The 21,868-nt window shown below is 36.7% G+C and overlaps 1 protein-coding gene across 1 annotated transcript; it reads left to right on the forward strand.

Moving 5' to 3' along the window:
• The first annotated feature begins 229 nt into the window (after positions 1 to 229).
• Positions 230 to 21,155, forward strand: GORAB (golgin, RAB6-interacting). The gene is made up of 5 exons (XM_011962277.1): positions 230 to 387; positions 6,513 to 6,870; positions 9,752 to 9,853; positions 12,469 to 12,609; positions 19,747 to 21,155. Exons 1-5 carry the CDS (start codon positions 327 to 329, stop codon positions 20,192 to 20,194), a joined length of 1,110 nt encoding a protein of 369 aa, XP_011817667.1. The 5' UTR covers positions 230 to 326; the 3' UTR covers positions 20,195 to 21,155.
• Positions 21,156 to 21,868: the final 713 nt, after the last annotated feature.

Genomic DNA, 21,868 nt, shown 5'->3' on the forward strand with positions numbered 1-21,868 from the left:
TCATCCCCATCGCCATTTCCCCCCTTAGCTCCTGAAGCGATTAACCAGCAACAGTGAGAAACAGAGAGAGAGAGAGAGAGCAGAGGCAAGCCTGGGGGAAACGAATGTCTGCGTGGCAATGTTTCCTTAGGCAGTTTGTCAGGCACTGCTGAAGGCAGCCTGGAAGGAAGCCGGACCCTGAGGCCGTGGAGAGAGGGCCTTGTGTTTGGAGCCCGACGCACTGATTGGCCGCGGCCGAGGAAAAACCCGGATGCGCTGGACAGCAGTGTTGGCAGTCGCGGCTCCGAGATTTGGGCACTTTTGGGGGGTGCCGGTGGCCCGGGCCGATGGCGCAAGGTTGGGCAGGCTTCTCTGAAGAGGAACTGAGGAGACTAAAGCAGACTAAAGGTAACAAGATGGGTTTACAGTGGTTTAATTCTTGGGTCTTAAGGGGAAGGGGCGGGGATGCAGCTTTGGCGGGGAAAGGAGGCGTGGAAGTGGCTACGTTTGTGTTAGCGGAAGGCGCTGTAAGTACGTGGACTGGTGTAAGGGGGTTTGAGAGGTGGACTTACTGGGAGTCACGACGGGAGGGGCAAGCCAGAGGACTGGGATCTTCTTTTAGGAAAGACGGTCCAGGAATCCACTGTAGGGATTTGACTCTTTTCTTGTGAAAGGATTGGGACTTGGGAGAGGAAGTGAGCCTACATACAGCCTGCGTGTCTTCCTTAGGGAGGATTGCTGCAGGAATCGACAGTTGGAAGGTTAGGGTCAGGGTAAGGGAAGGAGGAGGGGCGCACATGCACATCATATTAGAATTGTGGTGAATTTACAGAAGCAGATGATTGGAAAAAAGGAGCACAGGCGTCTGAATAAAGGCCAAATTTTGGTACTTTTCACAATTCATCTGGAGTGTTGCATTCACTTCTGGTTGCCAGGTGATTTTTGCAGTTCTTTCCAATTTTTGAGAATCAGCAAACCAAAAGGGTCTTTGAGAGGGTAGATGTGAAGACTTTATATGTTTATATACATACAGTCTTACTTTGGAGTAAGCTAATCTTGTTCTTCTCTCTCTGGCTTTTTTAGAGTAAGCATTGAATGGGCTTGTACTATATATAATATATATATATATTTTTTAATGAAGGAATTAAGTTTGCTGATTGTTGGTGGAAAACTTAGTAATATTGATTGCACTGTACTTGTGGTTGAAATTTCGCAGTGATCTGTGTGGTTATCCTGGTAGTACACACAATTTCTGTAAGAAGTGTACACCGCTCTTGGTACCTTAATTCAAATACTTCATTTTGGTAGAAAATGAAGTAAACCTTTTATTAGCGTTTGTGGGGAAGTTGGATGTTGCTCTGGTAGCTTGTGCGTTTTTAGCATAAATGTGAGAATAATCTAGGGCGGACAAAGTGGGAAAAGAAGTAAATTAGTAAGATAGGACCAATGTAGATTATATCGAATGGGGACATTTTGACTGGTCCAGGGGACTTTAAAAACTCTATCAAAAAGGTTATGCTACGCTGTATGGTTAACTGACTCTGTGTTGCTTTATATGCTCAAATTCTTTAGCTCTGTGTTTTCAACATCCATTCACATACTCTGATGTACAGGGTACAAGTGCCCTGGCCTCTGGTCTGACTCCAGTAGACTCATGAGGAGACAAATCGCAAAGTTATGTGATAGTAGATATTGCAGAAGCTTGCTTCAGAGACAAGAGGAACCTCACTCTGCCGGAGATTGGATGGAGCTTGGGAAGATTTCATAAAGGTTGTGTGTTAGCAGAGGCGCATTTTCCAGGGTAAAGACGACTTAATCTAAAAATGAAAATTACACAACGTATTAATTATGTAGAAGTATATTTTGAAATGTCTTTGCAACTGGGGGTAGATAGAGGATGGTAAGGACCTGAACTTCAAGGCCCACTGTAGAGTGTGGAAACCAAATCACTAGTCCGTGACCACCTCGAGGACGGAAAATATCTTAACATCCTTGTATACCCGTAGCTAAACACAATCATTGGCATATAGAACTTTCAGCTCTTCTTCTAAATCTTTTCCCCTTGGATTCCTTATTTGTAAAATTACAGGATTTGGCCCTTTAATTTTAAAGCCATTTCTAGCTGTTCTCTATCCTTAAACATTTATTGAATAATCTAGGAAGATGGAGTTGGTTGCCAGCAAAAATAAGGACAGTAGTACTCTGGAGATCCCTGTATGTGCATTGAGGAACATGGTCAAGAACGTTGTTAATAGTCTTGTTTATAATATTAAGAAGTTGGAAACAACCAAAGTATTCATTAACAAGGGAATGGGTAAATAAATTGTGGTATACTCATCTAGTGGGCTACTACTGTACAGCTGGTGGGAATATATTAGTATTAACTGTAACCACATGCATTAACATGTTTGTTAATACAGTATATGTGATTACAGTTGGCCCTTGAACAACACAGGTTTGAACTGTGACGGTTCACTTATACACAAATGTGCATTTTAAAAATACAGTATTTGGGGGATGTGAAACCTGAGTATATGGAGGACCAACTTTTGGTATATGTGGTTTTCACAGCACCAACTGTGGGACTTGAGTATGCACAGATTTTGGTATACACGGGGATCCTGGAACCAGTTATCCTCATATATCAAGGATCAGCTAGCTGTATGTATTATATATACAGTCACATACTCAATAACAGTATTTCAGTTATCAGTGGACCACATATACAATGGTGGCCTGGTAATATTATTATAATACCCTGTTTTTACGGCACTTTTTCTGTTTTCTTCAGTATAGTGCATACTGTACAGGTTTGGAGCTTAGGAGCAAAAGGCTGTACCATATAGCCTAAGTATATAGTAGGCTGTACCATCTAGGTTTGTGTAAATACACTCTCTGATGTTTGCACAAGGACAAAATTGCCTAACAACACATATGTGCCATCACACCACACTAGTTTTCTTTCTTTCTCTCTCTCGCTTTCTTTCTCTCTTTCTTTCTTTTTCTTTCTTTCTTCCTTCCTTTCTTTCTTTCTTCTTCCTTCCTTCCTTCTTCTTTTTTTTTTTGTAGTGATAGATCTTGCTATTTTGCCTAGGTTGGTCTTAAACTCCTGGGTTCAAGCAGTTCTCCTCTCTGAGCCCCCCAAAGTGCTGGGATTACAGGCATGAGCCACCATGCTGGGCCTTAATTTTAATATATTCAAACATGTGAACCTTTTTTTAATAGCGAACATTTCTGTGTCTTAAGAAATTGGTTTCTTACTATAATTAGTATAGTAGTTACAGGTGTGAGCCACTGCACCTGGCCACTATTCTTGACCTTCTATCTTTTCATATAAAAATTTTAATAATTTTACCAAATTTAACGGAAAACCCATTAGGAATTTTGATTGTAATTGCATTGACTCTTTAGATCAATTTCATCTTCATATTATAAACATTACCACTAACATGGTATATGTCTCCATTTATTTAGTACTTGTTTAAATTCTCAATAAATTTTATAGTTTTCCCTATAGAGGTATTAAACATCTTTTTGTTAGATTTGTTCCTAGATAACTGATAATTTCTGTTATTGAAATATATTCTCTTTAATTGTATTTTCTAATTGTTTTCTGCTGATATATAAAAAAGTGCAAGCCAAAAGAAAAGTCAACAAAAGACATGAATAGATATTTCCTAGAAAAGGAACTATGAAGAGATGCTCATCACCACGAAGGAGCAGAGAATTACAAATCAAGAACACAGTGAGGTACTATTTTACACCCATTTGATTGACAAAAATTAAAACATCTGACAGTATTGTATATTGAAGAGAAAGTACATCCACAGGATCTTACACATTACTAGAGGGAGTACACTTTGGAAAGCATTTTCATGTTTCTTCTAAAGTTATACTTTGTGACTCAATACTTCTTAGATAATATCCAAAGCAAATTCTTGTACATGTACAATAAGAGACACAGTATTGAAAATTTACAAAAGCAAAAACCTGTAACCAACCTAAATGTCTATCAGTGGAAGATCAGTAGACTCTGGTTTACTCACACAATGAAATGTTATACAACAAAATTAATGACTGCTGCGATGTAGACAGTATGAATGACTATTGACAGTGTGATATTAAGAAAAACAGATGTACAGCACAAAACCCTTTTTATAAAGTTGGACAAGTAAGTAAATACTTTTTAGAAATATTCATAGATGCAACATGTCTATTAGAGAAGGAACAGAATAAGCAACATATGATTCAAATGATAGTTTTCTGGGGTTGGGGGAGCAGGGCTTAAATAAGGGATATGGAGCATATATCACAAACTGGTAGTCCATTGGCTTAATTTAACCCAAAAATGTATGCGGCTTTTCGGCTTTGCCTGCTTCCTTCCCCCTTCTTTCTTTTTTCCTCCTTTCTTCCTGCCTGCCTTCCTTTCTTTCCCTTCTTCCCTCCCTCCCTCTTTCATTCCTTCCTTTTTTCCTTTTCTATCTCTTTCATTTATCCAATCTTTACATTTATTTTAAGTTAATAATGGTGATAATCATTGTGTTATTTGGTAAGCCAGCTATAACTGTTGCCTGTGTTTGGGGGTAGGTCCATGTACTAGGTGAGCCATTGAATTGTGAGCAGAAGTGTTACATCACTATTGGGTCAGAGCACTCAATTGCTGTAGCAAGACCTTTCTGACCTCTCTTTTCTCCCCGTGTTGTGGTGGCCAGCAACACTGAATACTGACTGTACAGTCAGCCTAGAGCCCTGAGAGACTAATCAGCAGAACCACTCTGTTAGCCTTTAGTTGGCACATGTCATTGATGAAAAATAAACTTTTGTGGTTTAAAACCACTAAGATTTGCCCCTACAGCATAATCTAGATTTTCCTGATTGAGACAGTTCCCTACATTTAAAAATCAAGATATTTTACATAAAAGTCTAAATTGTAATCATAAAAATCAAAATATCTGGCTATGCTGACCTAAATTTTTTAATGATAGCAATTGACTAAAGGTGACTATGAATTGCCCCCTTTCCACCAGACTTGTGCTTCTCAGTTCACCAGTCTCCTTGATATTTGCAGCCCCTAATACGCAGTGTGGGAAACAGTATGTTCTGTGTTTAAGTGGCCTGATTTGCTTATTGTTTATTGTTTAAAATTAGCATTTTCAGTCTTATAGGTAGGTTCTGTAAAAATGCAAAATAAAATAGAAGTGACTACCTGAATTTCAGAGGAACTATTAATAATTCAGCTAATGAGTTCAACAGGGAGGTAAGCAGGCTAAGTGACATTTTTTGATGGTATGAATAAAGATCAGAGCCAAGAATGTGTTCCTGTTGCAAGGTACAGGAGGATACTTTGTGTTTCTGGCTAAAGTAAACAATAGCATTTGCTTTTGATAGTACCTCAATCTTTTAAAAAATGTTTTCTGTACGTATCTCATTTATTCTTAGACCAACTTCATGCATTAGAGCAGGTTAATTTTCAACCAGCTTGATAGATGAGGAAACTAAGATGTTGAATAAATAATTGACTTACCTGAGGTCACTGAACTGGGCAAAAGCAAAGCTGGAATTGTGACTCTAGAGCTTTTAACTGTACTTTGGGAAATTCGAATAATAAGCTTGTTTTGCTTCAAAAGTCAATATGCCAAATTTGAAAGTCCCATTTGAGTTGTTCGTTTACAAAAACTCATAATTTCACTTCCCAGGCATTTAAGAGAGAATACTATTTATAGATCTTATTAAATATAGTATGAATGTGAGTCAGATTCTCCAGTTGTCTGCCCTAAAATGTTTACACTGGCATGGACAGTCCAAAAAGTGTAATAGAAGTATTATTATTTATAACTTTAAAGATATTTCCCCCCAGTTGTTTTATCTTCTATTGCTTTGCTCAGGCTACTATTAAAAGTAGTTTGAATGCATTGATTAGAGCGTGACTAGGCTCTGGGGAGTACAACCTTGGATTGTTCTGTAGGATGAAAGAAAACAGTGTAAGGTTAACTAGCATTCCTGGAAATAAGAGACTTCACTCAACTACATTCCTGTTATAGCATCTGAATATGTATCACATATGTACCAAATTGCCCTAAAAGCTGTTAAAATTTAAGAGAGGGTAATCCCATTTGAAAATGCAACCACCATTTTGTTCAGGAGAGCAGACAGAACCATAAATCAAATTTAAAACCAGATAATTCAGTCATCTCCCTGATTTAGTCAAAATTAGTTGATTTCTTTTGACAATTATGAAATCAAGTTGAAAAAGAAACCTCACTTCGTGACCTAAGGCCTAACTCACTGATGGACTTCTCTGAAGATAAATTAAGAGATGGGGCAGTTCCTGTTAAATATTAACATTATGATCTAAAAACTGTTGAAACTCTATAGGAAGATGGCTGTTTTTCCCCTAGACTTTCAAGATAGAGAATGGGGTAGGAGAACCACTAGAATTATCAAACTGTAATGTTAATTTTTTATTTTCTTAGAGGAATTATAATTATTTGCTGCTCACACAAAGGACTTTTCCTCTATTTTCTTTTACATAGATCCATTTGAACCACAGCGACGTCTCCCCGTGAAGAAAAGTCGACAACAACTTCAGCGAGAAAAAGCCCTTGTAGAGCAAAGCCAAAAACTTGGACTTCAAGATGGATCAACCTCATTACTTCCAGAGCAGCTGCTTTCAGCACCAAAACAGAGAGTTAACGTTCAAAAACCACCTTTTTCTTCCCCTACTCTTCCGAGTCATCTCCCTCTCACCTCTCCTGTTGGTGATGGACAACCGCAGGACGTTGAAAGTCAGCCAAAGGAACTGGGACTTGAGAATTCCCATGATGGTCACAACAATGTTGAGATTCTACCGCCAAAGCCAGACTGCAAATTGGAGAAAAAGAAAGTGGAATTGTTAGTAAGTCTATATGAAAAGTCCATGAGACTTTTCATTTAACCCGTTTTTTCCCAGTGGGCTTTAAGGAAATGTAACGTGTTTATTTTAACATTTTCTCTCTTTTATATTCAATCCTAGAAATGTGATGTATAAACTATTGAAAAATAGCTACCACCTAAATATAAGCTGGATGCTGTTAGTCATTCTGTGTGTTTTATGTTACTGAGTCTTCATAATAGCCTTAAAATGCATGTTTATTATTTAAACTTTATAGATGAGGTATTTGGGACTCAGAAAAGATGATACCTTCCTAAAGCTAATACACTGCTAGTAAATAGTAGAGCTGAGATTTACATATAAGTCGTCTGGATCCGAAGTTTATGCCTTTTACACTCAGCAGAAGCAGTTCTTTTTTTTTTTTTTTTTTGGGACAGAGTCTCGCTCTGTTGCCCAGGCTGGAGTGCAATGGCGCGATCTCAGCTCAGAAGCAGTTATTATATGCATAGTGCCTCTCCCCAAATTGACCCCTTTCTTCATCTTCCAGACTGTTTCCATTGGCCCAGAAATTGGAACTTGTGGAGAGACATAAAGGGATGGTCAAAGGAGAGAGTGTAGGAAATTTAGGGGACTAATGATAAAACTCAGTTCATCATTAGGTTTCTTTTTATTTATTCTTTACTGTCTTTGTATTAGAAACAACTTTCCTAATTTAGCTACACTGCTCTTGTGGAAGATGCCATTTTTTGATTTGCAAATTCTTAGAATTCTTTATTTGAAAGCTTGTGTTTTAATATATCCTCTTATTTCTTTGTTTCCTGCTGATTTATCACTTACAGAGGAGAAGGAATGACTTTATCTCTGTTTTCTCTTTTCTGAGTTCTTTTCAAAGTATCTTTTTTTTTTTTTTCTAATCTCTGATATCTTTTTAATCTCTGCTGAGCCAGATTCTATCCTGGGAATTTAAAATGTTTCCTGTCCACTAGGGGTTTACAACTAAGAAATCATTTTGACAAGAGTTATAAAACCACATGAATTTATGAAATCTACATTGAACAAGTGCATACATTAAAGTGTCTCTAAGTGTAGTTTACCAACAAAGGCCTGAGACAAATGGGGGTAAGTTTACATTGAGCTGGATAATTCAGATTGGATGTCATAGGGACATACAGTTTTTTTAGTATTTTTTAGATACTTGGAAGAATTTTCATAAAAGACATGTAACCTAAACCATTCACGTAAAGGAGAAATTTTGAGGTTTTAAGGAGGAGAAAGGAAAGCTGTCCTAGAGAATGTTTGGAGATGATACCTCATTTCTCTGGGAGAGGTGGCAAAGGATGAGCCAGAGAACAGTAGAGAATTAAATGAGGAAGGAGGACAGATGCAGTGGCCCACACCTATAATTCTAGCACTTTGGGAGGCTGAGGCAGGCGCATCTTGGCCAACATGGGGAAACCCCATCTCTACCAAAAATACAAAAAAAATTAGCTGGGCGTGGTGGTGCGTGCCTGTAGTCCCAGTTACTTGGGAGACTGAGGCACAAGAATTGCTTGAACCTGGGAGGTGGAGGTTGCAGTGAGCCGAGATCATGCCACTGCACTCCAGCCTGGGCAACAGAGCGAGACTCTGTCTCAAAAAAAAAAAAAAGAAAAAAGAAAACAGAAATGAGGAAGGATCAGAAGCAGAGGATGAATAAGTAGAGAATTAAAGAAATGAGAAAGGATCGGAGATGCCTGCCTAGCAAATTCACTAATGCAGCAAGATACCATGAAGCTCTCTGAGGGCTAAAGGCCTCAATCAAAGTAATGGTTAGAGAAATTCCAGGTGTCAGTGTTATAGATCATATGGGAGAGAGTGCAGGGTGACCTGTGGAACTAAGGTGCCTAGTGAAGAGATGCCTGCAGTAGTAAAAGTGAGAAATGACCAGTCCCAACACCAAGGTGTAGGAATGGAGAGACAGGGACAATTTTGGAAGTGGTTACTAGATTTGGGAATAGATACATGTGATATAATGGCTGTAAGAAGTGACAATAATAGGAATAAATAGTTTTGCCAGTACCTTGTTTAATTTGAGTTGGCATCAAGCTCATGACTTTATGGGAAATTTTAATATATTTATTTTAGAATTGGACAGATTGTAAGACAATACATATTTTCAGATCTTTGAATTTTTTTCTTTAGCCCAGCATTCCAGTCTTAGCTCTTAGTGTTTTACTTCGTTTAAAAATGTCTGAGTTGGGCTGGGACAGTGGCTTACACCTGTAATCCCAGCACTTAGGGAGGCAGAGGCAGGAGGATAGCTTGAGCCTAGAGTCCGAGACCTGCCTGGGTAATACAGCAAGACCCCATTCTCCACAAAAAGGAAAAAAAAAACAGACAAAAATAAAGTCTAAGAGTTGGGAAAAAGTGAACAAATTGAAAGAAAATATTAACATATGAAATAAACATTGGTTATTGTCTGAAGCATGTTAACGTGGTGGAGACTTTATAGAAAACTCTAAAAGGTATAAATAATATGACATCAGCTACAGATCAATTTTTATTAATCTCCATTCTGCATATAATACATAATTAACTTACACAAATTTCTTTGTACTCCTAAACACATGCCACAGTATTCTGGCTTCTAGTTTGTGGGTTCCTAGATTGTATACATATTACGGATTTCAGAGGTCCAATTTATGTAAGCCTCTTTACTTTAGATCGTAGTCTTTGTTCCCATTAGAACAAAATAATGAACTGCAGGTGGGTTTCTTTTAAGAGGACTTTTGAAAGAACATATACATAAATCTTCTTGATTAAATTTTATACTTAGGGGACTGAGACTGGTAAGGTGTGGGATAGGGTAGCAGTTTCTTTTTCTTTCATAAACTCATTTTTATGCTTTTTTTTGCCCCCTAGGCAAGAAAAATCTCGTTGGGAAGTCCTCCAACAAGAACAACGGCTAATGGAAGAGAAAAATAAACGTAAAAAAGCTCTTTTGGCTAAAGCTATTGCAGAAAGGTGAGGCACCTGAACCAGGAGAGGCTGTTTGTAACCTGTAACCCATTCTGTCATGTGTTATATTTATTTTCCCATGTCTCTTTTAATAAACTGATATTTTTTCTTCAACCATTACTTTTAAGTAAACAAATTATGCTTTATAAGTGATACTGAAATTCCAATTATAATTTATTAAGGAGAACTTTTTAAGCATAGAGCATATTAAATTTGTAAATATAGTTGCAGTTAAAACTTAAAGACCTTCATTAGTGCTTCCAGTTTTAGCCATCTACACAATCATAAGGGAAACAGTAAATAGCTATCAGTATATGTAAATTAGCAACAAATGCAAGTTTTAATTTTTATTTGGGAGACCTTAATCATTTGATGTGTAGAGGAATAAGGTTTTCTACGTAAGTGACATACTCCCATGAATCTTAATTGTATTTCCTGTGGGCATTTTCTTAAATAATGTGTCCCGCCTCCACAAGTAGAAGACACATGATATAGTTTAACCTTTGAGACGGAGTCTTGCTCTGTTGCCCGGGCTGGAATGCAGTGGCCAGATCTCAGCTCACTGCAAGCTCCGCCTCCCGGGTTTACGCCATTCTCCTGCCTCAGCCTCCCGAGTAGCTGGGACTACAGGTGCCCGCCACCTCGCCCGGCTAGTTTTTTGTATTTTTAGTAGAGACAGGGTTTCACCGTGTTAGCCAGGATGGTCTCGATCTCCTGACCTCGTGATCCGCCCGTCTTGGCCTCCCAAAGTGCTGGGATTACAGGCTTGAGCCACTGCGCCCGGCTTAGTTTAACTTTATTGATGACTCAGGGTCGTTATTATGAGCACTGTGTGAGATTCAATTTTTCTTTCACCTTCCAGTGTCTATCAGCAGCCCCTTCACATTTACTGCATTGTACCAGCCCCACACAACAACATTCCCATTGGAATCATTCTTCCCCACCACTCTTGCTGAGTTTGTAGTTTCTGTCTAATCTCCTGTGGCCTTAGGAAACTAACCTTAGTCAATAAATCAATGGTTGTGAATAGTGAAAAATAAATACAAGGAAATATTTAGTGACATTTTCTTTTTAGACTTCCAGAAAAGTCTGTCAAACTGTTACTGCTTGAAGCTAGAGTATGTGTAGGGGCAGGAGAAGAGGGAAGAGGGTGATAGGTATAAAAGTAGTTTAGAATTTTGTCTACCAGAGGAGTGAGTGTATTTGAGAAATCATAATTTTTCTTTTTCTACTACTGGTACACCTTGATCTTTCTTGAAGCATAGGAAATATGCAACTCACTGAGTTACTATGTTTCAAGGGAAAAAACCAGCAGATAAAAGAGTAGTGCCTTCCTTTTTTTTTTTTTTGTAAGTGATTTTTTTAAAAATAATTAAAGCATTTTAGTAGTCTTCAATTTCTAAGAGATGGGAAGGCTGTTTTCTGTGGTTTTACAAAAACATGTACAGGCTCGGCAGTTCTTATAAGTGTTTTTGATTTTAGACAGAAAGCACCAATATAAACAGAAGTGTAGGGAAATGCATCATATTTGAACTATTAATAAATGGACAATGAAGTACTTGACGTTAAGTGAACTTTTGTAGGCAGAAAGGAAGAGTAAATGCCTAAGAGTAGAAATCTAGAGAATGTGCTATGTAACATAGTGGACTTATGTGGAGATTTTTCTTCTTCATTCACAGTGTGTGTGAAAATTTGAAATGAGTGAAATCATGATTAAAGGGTTGCTTTTTTATTTGCTTGTTCCATTTCTTAAGTATATATTGTTCTTGGGAGAGGGGGTTAAGAAATGATGAGGTTGGATATGCTTTTAAATAAGGAAAATGAGTGTTTTGGTTTTCAACTCCATAAAGAATTTTGGGAACTAGTAGTTTTCCTAGAGAACAAGAATCAAAGCAATAAAAGTTTGGGGAAATGGGTCCCAAGAAAGTTAAAACTAAATGGATGTTCTCAGATGTATAAAGAGGTGTGGTTTAGTATAGGCATCTGTCTGTTCTTAATGGCAGGTAAGTATCAGACAAATGAAAATGGGCTCAGGTAGAGGAAGAAGTAAAGACTAGAAATTTGGAAAGCTCTGTTGAATGTTTCAATGTAAAGGGAATACAGATATATTCGTTTAGTGTTTGTTCTCTTTACAGAATGAATATCTACAAATGAACTATTTGCTGAGTTTTTTTAGTCTTATTTGTTACTTTGTGTATGCAACATGCAAATATAAAATTTCAAAAACTCAAATGTTAACTAGCATTTATTTCAATTTTCCTGAGTTTTTCTAACTTTTAAAATATAAATTATAACATACCTGATATAAATGATGAATTGATGGGTGCTGACGAGTTGATGGGTGCAGCACACCAACATGGCACAAGTATACATATGTAACAAACCTGCACGTTATGCACATGTACCCTAGAACTTAAAGTATAATAAAAAAAAAATAATAATAAAAAAATAAAAAAAAAATAAAAGTCAGCCAAGAGAACCGGCAAAAAAAAAATAAAATAAAATAAATAAAATATAAATTATAAACATATATACAGTATCTTGGTTTTTCACTTACATTGTATATGAACACATGGTTTTAAAATGTTCTTATTTTCCCGCTCACATACCTGATTTTCTAGATCCAAAAGAACTCAGGCAGAAACCATGAAACTAAAGCGGATCCAGAAGGAGTTGCAGGCTTTAGATGACATGGTGTCAGCTGACATTGGAATTCTCAGGAACCGAATTGATCAGGCCAGCTTAGACTATTCATATGCTCGGTGAGTTGGGGAAAGTGAATCTGAACAAGGAGTATGATTTAATTAATGTTTATTGCCAGCTATTCCAGGGGCTTTTATGTATATATCATAATTAAGCCTCAAAACAACCCCATTCAGTGCTGTATTTATTCCTCTTTTGTGCTAATTCAGGTGTCTCCTCTTCAGTGAAGTCTTCCTTAACTCTGCCCTACTAATTAACCTTGTTCGTGTGCCATTAGATCAGTTCTTGCATTATTTATTTACATTTTAGTCTTTGCTGCTAAACCCTCAGCTATTTAATGTTTGGAAGTTTTTTATTCATCTTTCAGGATCCAGCAAAGTAAATATCTGAATGATTTGCCCAAAACTGTTATTCTAACACCATGTCTGTGTTCTTTCCATTAAAATTTTTGATATCTGACACGGTCCTATAGGATTGAAGTCTAGTTCTCACTTTAGCTTTCATCAGAGTAAGAGGATCTAGTTTAGTTTTTAAAAGCTTATGAATATTTTAAGCAGATCCTCTGTCTTGGAAATTTGAAATATTTTCTCTTTTCTTTTTTTTCAATTATATTCTTATGAGATGGTTTAATATATGTTTCCTTGGTTTCAACCATTGGCATTTTTTAAAAGAGGAAAAAATACCATGGAGTATTTTTAAAATGAACTAACACATGTAATGAATTACATGGACTTTGCAGACAGATAAAAGGGCAAAAAATTATATCCAACTTCAGGGTTTTCAGCCCTTTCAACATTGCTTTAATCATACTGGTTTGTCTTTTTTTGCAAGGGAATGCTGTGTTAATGACTCAATTTTGTATCTTTCTCTGTTACACTAGAAATCAATCAAAATGCCTCATTAGGCCAGGGTAAACCACAACATCAGAATGTTTATATAACAGTTTATTAAAGCGGAAATGCTTGATTGTGGTTTTTAATTAACTGTTGAGTGTTTAAGAAAGAGACTTGTGGTTGTCCTTGTGATTCTTGTAATTGTTGTTGGACCACATGCTGTTAGACTTAAAGGGTTGTCTTTATTAATTAACTACCTAAATGAATGCCATCAGTAGCTGATAACCAGAGGTTCCAGGTTTCCATTAATAAGGTCATTAAGAGAGGTAACAGAGATTTTAGTTAAGATTAAACTAAGCCTTGATTTGTAGCATATTTTATTCTCTGTAACGTAAGTTTGCCAGAGGAACATTTTTATGCCTTTGTAGCCTTTTATATGAATAATTCATATTATAAGGTACAAGTACTAGGTACCTCAATAGAAATTTGAGGCCGGGCACGGTGGGTGACGCCTGTAATCTCAGCATTTTGGGAGGCCAAGGCAGGCGGATTACGAGGTCAGGAGATCACGACCATCCTGGTTAACACAGTGAAACCCTGTCTCTACTAAAAATACAAAAAATTAGCCAGGCGTAGTGGTGAGCGCCTGTAGTCCCAGCTACTTGGGAGGCTGAGGCAGGAGAATGGCGTGAACCTGGGAGGCAGATGTTGCAGTGAGCCAAGATTGCGCCACTGCACCCCAGCCCCGGTGACAGAGCGAGACTCCGTCTCAAAAAAAAAAGAAAGAAAGAAAGAAAAAGAAAAGTAATTTGATTTTGTTTTAATTCTGTTCTAGTGGAAACTGGAGAAAGATGCCTTTTCATATTCAGTATTATATAAGAAATGTCATAGTTTTAGCCTTCTAAGAACCACAAAGAAGGTGGGATTACTAAAGGAGAAAACATCCTATAGTCTCTAAGTATCCTAAATGAAGTTTTAGTAGATTTTTACATCTTTAATAAGTTACAGATGACGGTTTCGGATGTTACTAATATTGATTTAGTTGAATGTAAGTAGATGTTGTGTGCCGCTGTTTTTATTTTTATTTGTGAGACGGAGTATCACTCTTATTGCCCAGGCTGGAGTGCAGTAGCGTGATTTCTGCTCACTGCAACCTCCGCCTCCTAGATTCAAGGGATTCTCCTGCCTCAGTCTCCCAAGTAGCCCAACTACAGGCGCCCACCACCACACCTGGCTAATTTTTTGTATTTTTAGTAGAGATGAGGTTTCACCATGTTGGCCAGGCTGGTCTTGAACTCTTGACCTCAGGTGATCCGCCTGCCTCAGCCTCCAAAGTTCTGGGATTACAGGTGTGAGCCACCACACCTGGCCGTGTGCTGCTATTTTCAAAAGCCGAAGCTCTCGCGTTCAGTCAAAGGGAAATACAGACAATGGTGATTAGAACCATAGTGTGTCTTGTTCATGTGTAAGATTAAGGTATCATTTTCTAAATTTGCATTTGTGGTTACTGAGAAATTACAGATTGGTAAAAGAATAATATGGTCCAGATTTCGAGTGAAAGATAATTCCTAGGACAGTCAGTTTTTATGGGAGATTTCCTTGTTTTTTCTTTTTTTAATAAAAATAATATCTTAGTTCTGTAGTATTTGGTACAATGCTATGTCCACAGAAGGTTCTTGGATAGTGAATAGGCCAGAACTTGCTTTAAAATTGGCTTCTGTAAAGCAGTGTTTAGAGAGAGACCTCTGAGAAGACTGGCACTTTGAGTGAGCCAATTTAAGAGAGTTGCTGCTGCTCCTGCTGCTACTGCTACTGTTCACCACTGGGATTACAGTGTTGCCATATGCTGTGCAGACCAGCTTACAAAATCGAGAGTGGCTGCATGTAGAACATTTTTTTGAATCACTGTTGACCATCTAGGTTTCATAGACACCTTCATACACACAAACATACACCCACAGACAAATATTTTTAAATCACTTTATGAATAATTTTTAAAAGTAAGATTAAAAGGGATTGTGTAAAACAACTTTAAGATTTTAATAAGAATATAAGTCTGGTAACCATCTTTGTATCAAGTAATGTTTGACTCACAGACATGAAAAGCTGAGAGAATATAGTTACATTACATCTTTGTAGCAACAGGGGATAGTCTAGATACTTGTAAAATATTGGGGATAAGTTCTCCCTGCTGAAATGATTAACTCTCATGATAATATCATTTTTCTTTTCTATGCTTAGAAATATATTTTTCATTCACTGATTCTCAAGTTTGAGAAAATTCACCTAGGATATGTTTTGCTGAAGATTCATCTGAGATTTCACATATGATCGATTTTTATCATCTGGGCTCTAGAATGTGTCTCTGCATTTCTATTAGTTTCCTGGGACTGCTATGACAAATAATCAAAAACTGGGTGATCTAAAACAACAGAAATTCCTTCTCTTGCATTTCTGGAGGCCACATACCCAAAATCAAGGTGTCAGGTTTGTAATGTCTTCAGAGACTCTAGCTATCCATTTCTTGCCTCTTCCAGCTTCTGGTGGCTGTGGGCATCCCTTGGCTTGTGGCCACGCCACTCCATTCTGTGCCTCCATAGTTATATTGCCTTTTCTTCTCTCTCAAAACTTCCTCTGCCTTTCTCTTAAAAAGATGCATGTGATTACACTTAGGGTCCAACTGTATAATCTGAAATAAACTCCTTTCAAGTCCTTTATCTTAATCACATCTTTTTCCATATAAGGTAATTTTCACTCATTTGTCATAGAAAGTAATATTCACAGGTCCCAGGAATTAGGAAGTATCTTTGGGAGGCCATTTTTTAGCCTACCACAGTATTCATCTTTTGATTTCTGTAACAGTGGCAAAATGTCTTCCTCTGTCAGTTGTCTCTACTTTGCTAATACTGGATAGGCAGAAATGAAAACTAAAAACAGGTTTCAAAAATGGTGTTTTCAGTTTTCTTTTATACCTTCTGGAGGTGGCATAGTACTTTGTATAGCACAGTAAAGAAGGTCAACAATGATAACTTATTGCATCATCCTTTTAGATCATTATTTTCTTATTTTAATTTTTTATTGCAAAAGAGAATAATTGATAAGTAATGATGAAATAATTCCTAGGATGATGAAATGACAGAATGTTTCAAGATACAGGAAATATAAAAATACTGCAATAATCCTCTATCTTAGATTTATGAAAGGGTTCATTGAACCTCTCTAGTAATTGCAAAATATAATTTATTTTATTCTGTTTTTTTAAATAAGTAAATGTTCTCATTGTTTGAAAGACTTAAGAAAAGGTAAAAATTATGAAATGCTAATTTAGACAAATAGTGAGAACTGCTCAGAAAAGGAACTGAAAAACTAAAAGTGGACCCGTGGAACCCAGTGCTATACAGAGGGTTAATGGTGGAATTTTTAAACATTTCAGGGGATACCAAAACAAAGAGATACTTTCTAAAATCCTTTAAAAATAACTTTCATTAATTCATTCCATCCCCCTTTAAAATAACAATTGTATAATTACATTTCCAGTTCACTCTGTCTTACTATGTTATGTATAATGCTCTTATTATTTTGTTCCAGAATGTCATCATACAGTACTTTGGTATTTACCCACCTGACTGCAGGCTGGTAGTGCAGTTTGTGAAACTAATCAATATTTTAAACGTTAAATCACTCTGTAGGAAAGTATATATTTGTATTTCTGACCAGAAAGACTTTGAATAAATAAACAAAATACAAAATCTTCAGTGATTTATCCAGGGTGATAGATCAGTGGAAACAAGGGACCTATTTGCAAATGTTAATTTCAATTCAGTATTCATGAGTCCATACTGTAAATCTCTGCTGATTGGTTTTGACTGGCTAAAGGAGACCACAGACTTGCAGAGAAGGGAGGTTTGAGTCACAGTCAGGTCAGGGCATTCATACACCTATTGAGAATGTCAGAACCCCTGTCTTGTTGCAAGAATATTACATGAACAGGGTATGTTATAAAGTATGGAACTAAGGGAACTAGGTATCCAGTAGAGTTCCTTTAGAACAATTCTTTTAACATAGAGGGTTATTGAAAGATAATGGGCACTCTCATTCTTACATTTACTATATTTACAGTAAAAAAAAAAAAAAGGAAATATGCTAAATTAACATTATGTACATGAGTTTTCAAGTATAAATACCAGGTCCCTAAATTTTGTGTAATCTTAATTTTAGATTCATGCTTACTAATACATTAACAGTACTTTTTGATTCTGGTGTTCTAAAGGAGAAGTTCTGTTTCTTGAGCACCTACCATGCACGAGACTGGAAGCTTGCCCCATTTATACTGTTTAATATTCAAAACTCCTATGAGGTATTTTATCATCATTGTTTTACAGATAGACCAAGACTCAGCTTAAGTAACTGCCCAGAGTCTCTGTACTGGAATTTTCAATTACTGCATGCCTCTTACCCAACCCCTTCCAGAGGAACCTAACTGTGTTTTGGACTCAGGATGCTGACCTTGGGGCATACCTAATTAGAACAAAGATGGGCTACCGACTCCAGTACATTTAATCCGTAGGCTAAGTAGTGGTTCATGGCATGGCCTGACACTAAGAGTTCTGTTTAAACTGAGATGAGCTAGGCAAACATAGGTTCTTCTCTGAGACTATGGAATTGGATCAGTGAGAGATTGAGTGGAGTGAATTTGATACAGATTGCAGGTGGTGGCCATGCTGGGCTGTGAGTATGATAGGAGAGCTGAAATGAGAGAAAATGTGTTGCTTCTAAGCATTGAAGAGAATAGCCTTTGATTCTGATGACATAACTATGAAATTGCCTCTTGCAGCCTACAATAAAACCCAATTTTTACCTGAGCTAGTTTGACTGGATATCTGTTCTTTGCATCCACAAAAAGCCTTAACCAAAACGGGCACACATGGTAATTGTCAGGAAGGTTTTGAACCCTGAGTTGTCTAAAATGAAAGCCATTTATTATTTTCACTGTATTTTTTTCCAAGACAGAGAATCCTAAATTAGGAGATACACCTGTTTCTTTTTGCCATAACTCTTGTACTAGAAGCTACGTATTACACTAAGTTGATGTAGGCACTCATAACAGGTAAAGCAGCGTGGCCTTCACAACTGCTAATGGTAATGAAATTGAAGAACTAGTTGGAAATCAACCTTTTTTCTGACAAAGAGGAAGGACCCTCTTATTGCAAAAAGAAAAGCAACAAATTATATAGAAAAGGCAAAAGACAATAAATTAAGATACAATAACTCTCCTTTTTGTACTGACCTAATGCAGAAGAAAAAAAGTGAGATTGCACGGTGACTTCTCCACTAGAATTGCTCTGCTTCACATATGACTTTACATAAGATTACCTATCAACAGAATTTATACATGTGTAAATATGTAAAATTTCCTACTAAGTGTTAGTGGAGTAGTGGGGAGAGTGAGAACAACTTAACGCAAGGATTCTCAAGTAGGAGCATTTTTGTCCAATAAAGGGACATTTGGCAATGCCTGCAGACACTTTTGCTTGTTACAACTTTTGAGAATTACTGGCTACTAATGGGTAGAAGCCAGTGATGCGCTGTAGCTTCCTGCAGTGTGCAGGACAGCTTCTAAGAACAAATAATTATATGGCCCAAATTGTCAGTAGCGCCAAGATTGAGAAATCCTGCATATAGCTCTCCTTTGGTTTTCTACTCGATGTTTATGTCTTGCTGTCACCCAGTATTATTTTGCTGGGTGTGCTCTGTCCCATTTATATTCATCTCCCAACCACTGTCTGTATCTTTGTCCATCAGAATTTTTCTCTTTTTTTTAAATTTATTAATCAAGAGATATGATTTTCCACTTTCTCCATCTCTTGTCTTACTTCTCATAAATTTAACCAGCTGTGTGCTAAAGCTAGCTTACCCTGGCTCGTAGGGATTTTGTGTATCTCTTCCCAGTTCTGCATTCAGTGATACCACCTCGGTGGCTTGCAATTGGACAGGGTGGTAGTAGTTATCCCATGGAAATGTAAACGCTACCAATCAGGGCTCCCCATCCTCCCACCCCGGAAGTACCATACCACTGAATTAACCTTTTAGACTGCCTTCACTCAAAAACAGCTTTGGAAAGAAAACATTCATGCAGAATGATGTGTTTTATTAGGTGAATTCAAGTAAGGATATTGTGAAAGTTTCAGCAGCCATAGCCTAGTTTGTCTAACATGTAGACAAGTGTTTGTAAAGTAGTAATATCCATATCTTCATTATATATTTTTTCCCAATTTTGGGGTTTAGTTATTGTTTCTAGATCCTCTTTTGAATATCTTCTTCAATGGAAAACTGATGGACCTATCTTTATACACGTCCTTACAGGAAGCGGTTTGACAGGGCTGAAGCAGAGTATATTGCAGCAAAGCTAGATCTACAGCGCAAGACTGAGATAAAAGAGCAACTCACTGAACACCTTTGTACAATCATACAGCAAAATGAGCTCCGAAAGGCCAAGAAGTTGGAGGAGTTGATGCAACAACTAGATGTACCAGCTGATGAAGAGACTCTGGAGCTTGAGGTGGAGGTAGACAGATTGCTACATGAACAAGAAGTAGAAGCAAGGAAACCAGTGGTTCATTTAGAGAGGCCATTGCAGCCTGCTGAGGAGAGTGTGACTTTCAAATTTGCAAAAGAGAACAAAAAGTGTCAAGAACAAGCTGTTTCCCCAAAGGAAGATGAACAGTGTGGAAATTCCAATAGCATCCCTTTTCATAGCCCAAACTGCCCAAATCAAGAAGGTAATGACATTTCAGCTGCTTTGGCCACATGAAGTTCTGGTATTCTTTTGAACTAATATGGTATTCAGTAAAGTATACTTTTTGCAGTAGATTATGCCCTCACCTCTAATAAAAACCTCTTTAAAACAATGCTGATTTTTGAATTCATGATTAGTTTTAGTAAATTAATATGTTTGGCCATTCTAAAATCTAAAATTATGATAAGTTTATTTCTGTGGGTATATTTCACCTTGATTTTGGCTCAGTTCTTTCAGTGTTCCATTACCCTTTTTACTGAATTAAAGTAAGTGACTTAAAAGGATGGAAGAAAAACTACATGGTTGGAGTGTTTTTAGACCAGATAAATATAGAAAAGTAAAATGGAAAATGATACTCAATACCTAGTTGAACTCATTTCACTTCTCCTGGGAGATGTATTAAGACTGGAAGTCCTATTTTATTTAAAATCAGTAAAACGACAAAAATTACAGTGTGAAAAAGAGAAAGACAGGAATTGAAGAAAAAAGTTGCAGGTTGAATTATCTATCTGGATATTACTAGAGTTGTAAAACTTGGAAATTGGAATTTATGTGAAGAACCAGACAACTGAAGCCAGCATCACTTTTGTCTTCAATTTACCTTCAAATGGTTTTAGTTTACAACCTGCGTTTTGTTATTTGACACACACACACGAATATATAAACATACATGTAATTTTACTATTGTCTTTCCTTTAATCGATGAATGGATTAAATTTAGACAAAACATTTCTAAAGTGAGGCTGAAAATAATATAGAAAATCTCATTGCTACTTGTGATGATCAAAAAAGGATGTATTTTCTTTCTAAAGTTATCTATAAATATGTGTTTGATATGTTGGACATGAATTACCCTGTCATGAAGCATTTAAAAGCTGATTTTCTTGTTAGTTTGTTAATTGCCTGTTACTAGTACTTGACCAATACATTGTGCTGTATGTAAATGTGTAAATAAATATTGTAATTTTCTCCCAAAGTCTGTGAGTATCACATTAAATTATGATTCATTTATCAGAAATTCCAAAAAGTCAAAATATTACCTTTGAGGACTTAAAAAAAAAAATCATCATCAGAGAACATAAGCACAAGTATAAGATTGTATCCATAAAAGTTTCTGAAAAACTTAGGAACATCCTGTTTTTAAATGGGTTTGTTTGAGGGTATTATCTTCTGGTAATAATATAGATGAGCTTTATATTTTTATATTACGCACTTTGAGTTGAAAGTATAACATTTCAATACTGACTTCTCTAAAGCATTTCTATACATAGTTGTGCTTTTATTTATGAATGACATACATAAAAGCCAAAAGTTTCATTGTCTAATACACTTCTTTTTCTAAGGAATAAACAAGTCTGATGTACTCACAGTGTCTTTCATTTACCTTAAAAAAATTTCTAACAGTTTAGTATGTGTTAAACATTGTGTGACAGTAATGCATCTTGGATCTCCTTGTGGTACATACAGTTATTTGCTTTTGTTAAGCCTCTGTTAAGGAAAATTGATTATCAATGACGTTTTATAATATTGGTTAAATGTAGGTATGTGCAATCTTTTTTTTTTTTTCTATTTATTTTATTTTATTTTTCTTATTATACTTTAAGTTCTAGGGTACATGTGCATAACGTGCAGGTTTGTTACATATGTATACTTGTGCCATGTTGGTGTGCTGCACCCAACAACTCGTCA

The sequence above is a fragment of the Colobus angolensis genome, unplaced genomic scaffold (assembly GCF_000951035.1).
Source record: "Colobus angolensis palliatus isolate OR3802 unplaced genomic scaffold, Cang.pa_1.0 Scaffold59, whole genome shotgun sequence".
Taxonomy (NCBI): domain Eukaryota; kingdom Metazoa; phylum Chordata; class Mammalia; order Primates; family Cercopithecidae; genus Colobus; species Colobus angolensis.

Coding starts and splice junctions, on each gene's coding strand:
- GORAB (XM_011962277.1), top strand. CDS start 327: ATGGCGCAAGGTTGGGCAGGCTTCTCTGAAGAGGAACTGAGGAGACTA. Junction 388..6,512: donor GAGACTAAAGCAGACTAAAG/GTAACAAGATGG, acceptor TCTTTTACATAG/ATCCATTTGAACCACAGCGA. Junction 12,610..19,746: donor TTAGACTATTCATATGCTCG/GTGAGTTGGGGA, acceptor ACGTCCTTACAG/GAAGCGGTTTGACAGGGCTG.